This window comes from Tubulanus polymorphus, chromosome 9 (assembly GCF_964204645.1).
Source record: "Tubulanus polymorphus chromosome 9, tnTubPoly1.2, whole genome shotgun sequence".
Classification (NCBI taxonomy): Eukaryota; Metazoa; Nemertea; class Palaeonemertea; order Tubulaniformes; family Tubulanidae; genus Tubulanus; species Tubulanus polymorphus.
In genome coordinates this window covers 1479427-1486000 of record NC_134033.1, presented here as the reverse complement: position 1 = coordinate 1486000, position 6574 = coordinate 1479427, and the positions used below count along the sequence as shown (strand labels likewise).

At 49.1% G+C, this 6574-nt stretch overlaps 1 protein-coding gene across 1 annotated transcript; it reads left to right on the top strand.

The window, feature by feature from the left end:
- Positions 1-500: 500 nt before the first annotated feature.
- Positions 501-6066, top strand: LOC141911143 (DDB1- and CUL4-associated factor 1-like). Its single transcript, XM_074802114.1, has 2 exons — positions 501-635; positions 1070-6066. The coding sequence occupies exon 2, from the start codon at positions 1110-1112 to the stop codon at positions 5253-5255; it is 4146 nt and encodes a 1381-aa protein (XP_074658215.1). The 5' UTR covers positions 501-635; positions 1070-1109; the 3' UTR covers positions 5256-6066.
- The last annotated feature ends 508 nt before the right edge of the window (positions 6067-6574 follow it).

Here is a 6574-nt window from a genome sequence, read left to right as displayed (position 1 = left end):
AGTCACGAATTTAAGATTTAAAACAGCAATGGATTCGAAGTTTAAATCTGACTTCAAAGCTTAAGCGTCGTCATGGCCGCGCAAGGAATTTGGAAACTTTTCCAAAAACTTTTTATTACGCGGCGTTGACTTCAAACTTGAAAGGCTTCACTTGCAAAATGGCTTTCTCATACTATCTATGCGTCATAATTCCGAAAAAGTTAGGTTTCACATGAAAAAGTTAGGTTTCACATGAATTCATGGTTTAATGAAGAAAATTGCGCAAAAAAACATTTATGAATCTACAGTTTACATAAATCCCAGACCCGAAAGAACGTGGTTGAAATTCATTCTAGGAAAAAATATGAAGTCGTTATTCATCCTAGGAATCCTTTTACCTGTGCTGCCATAACAAATGTGGCGAATAGAGGAACTAACAAAAGTCTAGCTCTGGCAATCGAGGATACTACCGTCCGGTGCCGCCCTCTAGAATCCTTTAACGGCAAGCGAATCCAAAATGGCCGCGCCCATGGAACCTCGTTTTGCGCGAGAAAATCACGATTTCGCACTGTTTTGATCGTTTGATCAGCGATCACTGACTGAATTGAACCAGTTTTACAGATCTATCGCTTCTCCTCTTCAACCCGAAGCCGAAGGTAGGCAAAATAATTCCTTGGAATCGCCAGAATTCATTCGGGATCGAAAATCAATACTGTCGTTGATTGTCAATTCTAACTAAAATTTCATTTCCGGGTTTTGATTGTTGATGATTGTATTGTGTATTGTTGACTGTTCATTTGACAATCTTTTGATTGTTATCATCATAACTGATGAGCTCTGATCTACAAAATCAAACAGTAACTTTCTTCTTTTTAGATAATCTATCCCCTAAATTTATAACTCATTAATTCTCAAGCATAGGACAGTCGGTCTAGCTCTTACCATATCCCCTTAAATCTGGGTCCCATTTCACGAAAAATGAATTCTTTTAATTGATTTGATTTCGTAATTCAATTCACTTAAGCTTTAAAGAGAATTATTCAAGCTTACGAAGAAAAAAACCACAGAAAATGAATTTTCTTTTATTCAGTTTGGCGAAAAAGAGACATTTTGAAGACGACGAAATCATCATGAGTTTAATCGAGTGTTTGGCGGAGCTGTCGAATCTGCTGGAGTCATGGCAACGGGAAGTGTCGAGCGGGAACGTTGTCGGGCCGCTGACGAAAATCTGCGAATTGTTAGAAAAAGAAACCGAGGCGTATTACAAAATGGATCCGGACCCTTTCGACGACCGTCACCCGGGGCGAGCCGATCCTCTCTGTACGCTCGGACACCTCCTGAAAGTCCTCTTCAAAAACGAGGAATTCATGAATAAATTAGTGAACGTTTATCTGTTGAGTTCGTTGCGCGACGACACCGAGTTGGTAACCGTGTCGTGCCGTCTGCTCCTGAATCTACTCCCGGGACTCGAGTCGTCGGTCGTGTTCAACGAGAACGAGAACCTCACGCGGTACGTGCTGCGCTGGGCGGAGACAGCCGACGAGCCGCTGCGATCGTACGCAACCGGACTGCTGCCAGCCGCGATGGAAGTCTACGAGATCGCGACGAGTTTCCGCGATGATAACTCGCGTCTCGTTCCCGTCATGCTGCGTCGTCTGCACGAGTTGAACGCGAAAGACGGCGACGCCAAATTCGCGCGTCCGTTCGCCGAAGTCTGCGGAAATAAAACGCCGACGAAAATAAACTCCGACTTCGTCGGTCCGACGACGAAGAGTTCGCCGGAAACAGCGGTCACCGGATTAGGACCGCGGCGACCGAGTTTCGGTTGTCTGGAGGAGTGCAGTAACAGTAACTGGGCCGAGATGGAACCGTACGTGATCGGTATGTACCGATTGAACCCGTTGACGTCTGCCATGAAATCGCGTCTGATCGTGCAGTATTTAACGATTATGGGCGAGTTTCAGGAATTACTCGGGTTCATGCTCGAACACAATGCCCTCGAACTCGTGTTCACGTTCACCGATTTAAAACGTAATTCCGACGTTCGTTTGGCGTTCGAAGCGTTGAAATTCCTCGCGTCGCTTTTGTGTCATAAGAAATTCAGCATCGAGTTCATAGCCGAGGGCGGCGTGCGGAGACTGTTACGCGTGCAGCGTCCGTCTGTCGCGGCGACCGGCGTATCGATGTGTCTTTATTACCTGAGTTATTTCGAGGACGCGATGGAGCGCGTCTGCTTGCTACCGGAGACCGTTCTCGACGATCTCGTCAACTACGTGCTGTGGTTGTTGGAGTGTTCGCACGAGTCCGGCCGTTGCCACGCGACCATGTTCTTCTCGTCGGCGTTTCATTTCCGCGTGATTCTGAATCTGTTCGACGCCAAAGACGGATTGCGCCGTCTGGTGAATGCGGTCAGCACGCTACAGATATTATCGGTCGACGGCGCCAGTCCGCAGATGACCGACGACGAGGAGTTCACGAGTCGACAGTCGACGCGACACGTCTGCCTGGCGTTGAAGAAATACTTCGAGGCGCACATGGCGATCAAAGCGGAAGAGCTCCAACGAAATCACGCGCGTCGCGAGGGCGGCTCCGTACCGTCGAGCGTACCGCCGTACAAAGCCGCCAAGTACACGCCGGAGGTTTTCGCCGAGTATATGGACTTTTTATCGGAATGTCTCCCGAGCCGCGCTAGCTGGCCGGCCGTTAGTCATTTCATCGAACTGGACGGTATAAATATAATCTTGCGTTTGATCGCGCTGGCCGCCGAGTGGAGTAACTTCAACGGAAAAGCCGAAGCGATCCGTTGCGCTCTCGACGCGCTCGCCATTTTATCCGTTCTGCCGAAAGTCCAGTTGCAACTTTGCGAATACGTTTTATTGCCGGAGAACCACAGCACGCCGGCGATCAGCATCCTACTCGGGATGGCCGAGGGCGAAGTGCTCTCCGACCCGGACGTCATGAGATCGGCGATTCAGGTCATCATCAACTGCGCATGCGGTCCCGAGAATCGACACCACAACAACGTGCCGCGATTCATAACCTCGAGCGCCGTGAAGAAACGTCTGGTGAACCACGGCGCCGATGACGTCGTACGCAAAATGTGGGACCATCTCCGCGGTAACAACGGTATCATGGTGATTTTGAAATTGTTGATGATCAAAATGCCGATTACGGAGGCGGATTCGATCCGCGCGATGGCGTGTCGCGCGCTCGCCGGGTTGGCGCGCGACGCCAAGGTCAAACAGATCATCGGTAAACTGCCGTTGTTTAACAGCGGTCAGCTGCAGTCGTTGATGAAGGAACCGGTGTTACAGGATAAACGAGTCGAACACGTGAAGTTCTGTCAGTACGCGGCCGAGTTGATCGAACGCGTCAGCGGAAAACGAAACCCGGCGAACGTCGACGCGTCGTTAGAACGAATCCGACGAGCGGACGTCGTCGCGCAGACGATGATCGTCTACCAGGAGAAAGAGCTGCTGCAGCTGATGTACGAGCACCTGCTCGGCGCCGGTTACAACGACAGCGCCACCGCGTTGCAGAAAGAGGCGAAACTCGTTCAACGCGTCGTCGTCGCGCATCCGTCGACGCCGAAGATTTATTCGGGCACGCCGAAATTCCGACCGAGTCCGTCTGCTGCTTCGGCGTCCGCTACGACGCCGGGTAGTAATACGAGTAGTAAATCGGTCGCGACGCCCGGAACTCCCGGGTCGATTAAAATCAATATCATAAATTCGAAGGTGCAGACGACGCCCGGGACGAGCAGACGCACGATACGATCGCTTCGAGAGAAAGACGATCATCACAACAGTCCGTCGTCGTCGTCCGCGGCGACGATGAAGCGCGCAGTCGTTTTACAAGATGGCGGCGCGACCGTCTCGTTGGATAAGATCGTCACCGAGTACCTGCGTAAACAGCACGCGTTGTGCGCGAATCCGGTCGTCACGTGTCCGCCGTTCTCGCTGTTGCAACCGCACCAGTGCCCGGTACCGAAACACCGCACGACCGCGCCCGTCAATATCACGCCGCGTATGTTCCGTAAATGGACGACGCCGCGTTGGGGCGCGTTAGAATCGGCGCGTTACGATCGTAAGTTCGTTTACAGCCGGTTCCGACCGGTTCGCACGTACCGCGACACCGAGGAGGACGGCTGTCTGTCGTGCGTCGCGTTCTCGGCAGACGACCAGTCGTTGATATTCGGCACGTACGCCGGCGAGGTGAAAATATTCAACATCCAAACGGCCGAGGAGCAGACGTACGCCGTCTGCCATAACTCGCCGGTGAATCACTGCGAGGCGTCGCGCGACGGTCGTCTCGTGCTGACATCGGCGTCGGCGTGGGGAAACCCGCTCACCGCCGTGTGGTCGTATCCGACGCTCGAACCGCGGTACGCCCTCGACGACGAGGAATACGCCGAATTCGGCAAGACGCCGACGCAAGATCGAATCGTCGCGACGAAGGCCGACGTCGCGCGCATCTACGACACGGCGACCGGTCGCGTCGTCGCGAAATTACACGACGCCAACAAAGCCAACAATTACACGCGTAACCGAGCGACGTTTAATTATACGGATAGTCTAGTGTTATCGGACGGTATCGTCTGGGATGTGCGGACCGCGCGAGCCGTTCATAAGTTCGATAAATTCAACGCGCACATCAGCGGTATATTTCACCCTATGGGACTGGAGGTGATCGTGAACACCGAGGTTTGGGACCTGCGCACGTTTAACCTGCTGCACACGGTACCGGCGCTCGATCAGAATATACTGCGTTTCAATCACACCGGCGACGTCATGTACGGCATCGTTACGCAACTCGACGACGAGATCGACGACGACGAACGCAGTCCGATGGGAACGTCGTTCCGGACTTTCGACGCGACGAATTACGCGTCGATCGCGACCGTCGACGTGAAGAAATCGATTTTGGATATCTGCACCGACCGGTCGGACTGCTATCTGGCGGTTATCGAGAGTCAGAAGAACGCGGACGCGCTGTCCGACGAGAGCGTGTGTAAACTGTACGAGGTCGGGCGGCGACGCGACTCGGAGGAGGATGTCGGCGACGAGGAGGACGACGCCGATTTGGACGACGACGAAGATGACAGCGCGGACGCAGATGACGACGACGATGAGAATATGGACGACGATAACGAAGATGATGATAATGATGATGACGGTAGTTACGTAACGATGAGTTTATCGGGAGGATCAGACGATGAGGAGGAATTTGAACCGTCTGCCGATGAAGACGACGGCGATCGGTATCTTTTAGTTTGAGATCGGTTGAAACTTTAGAACTTTAAATTTAATTTACAGCATGAGTTGGAGTACTAGATGGATTGACTCTAGAGGTCAATGCTTTAGATGAATTACAGCTCTACATAAGTCGGAGTTCTACATGAATTTACCTTTTAGTTTGAGATCGGTTGAAACTTTAGATGAATTACAGCTCTACATGAGTTACAACTCTATGAGTTGAGTAACAACTCTAGAGGTCAAAACTTTAGATGAATTACAGCTTTTAGAGATGAGTGAGGTCGAGACATTAGATGAATTTCGACGATTAAAGATTCTTGACGAGGGTTTGAGGTCGAAGCTTTAGATGATTTACAGATTCATTCGACTTTCAAAAACTGTAATTCATGATCGATATCTCGCATTTCAAATCGGCCAATCAGAACGGGCGTTACATGAAATCCTTATGCTAATTATAATTAACTAATAGAACCTGGATTGATACAGAGACGAGTGCAGGTTTGAGGGTCTGATTCAAGGTCTTTCTTATTTCGGCCCAAATTTTGTCTTAATTTCATTAGTTTGATTTTCTCTCGATATTTTTATTACGTTGATTTTATCATTTAAAGGTGTATTGTGAATTTGTATATTAGGTGTTTAATTATTGCCTCATATTTTGTGCTCAATTGTATGTTCCCCCCTCCCTCGGTATATTGTAAAAACCAGTGCAGTTAGTAAGATATTTTCGGGTAATCTACATATTTTTTATAACGGTTTTGGGGTTCCCTTCCTAAATCATAAGAAGGAATGAAATTGTCTTTGTCAGTTTTTGTCGCGATGTTGAGAGAAACGAAAGGAAGTTTTTTGTGACTTTTGTAAATGTTATAATTGGTCGCGATGATCAGATTGTAAAAAATTAATAAAATCATTCATATATTAAAGTATAATCAGTTCTCAATTCAGTTGTGAGTTTGGTTTTGGGCGTCGGAACTGTTTGCCCTTGGATTATCACATGACCAGGACTCGCCTTGCTTTTGGACAACGGAGCTGTTTGCCTTAAGTTATTGCCCAGGACTCGCCTTGCTTTTGGGCCAGAGAGTTTTATGCCCCTGACTTTCACATGCCCTGGACTCTGCTTACAAGGTCAGGGTTCATTGTCACAAACTCTGAAGGTCCCTATGACTCCTTGATTCTTTTAAAACTCATAAATGGAAAGAAGTTTTTTGGGACCAGGATATTTTTACCCAATTAGGCTAATGATAAAAATTTGCCAACAAAATCACTAAATTAATGGTTTACTGAGATAAACAGTACCGTTTTAGGAGTCTACTGTAATCGGGATATGAAAGTGATGCAGACGC

Bases quoted from the DNA above. Each gene is read 5' to 3' on its own strand.
- LOC141911143 (XM_074802114.1), top strand. From the start codon at position 1,110: ATGAGTTTAATCGAGTGTTTGGCGGAGCTGTCGAATCTGCTGGAGTCA.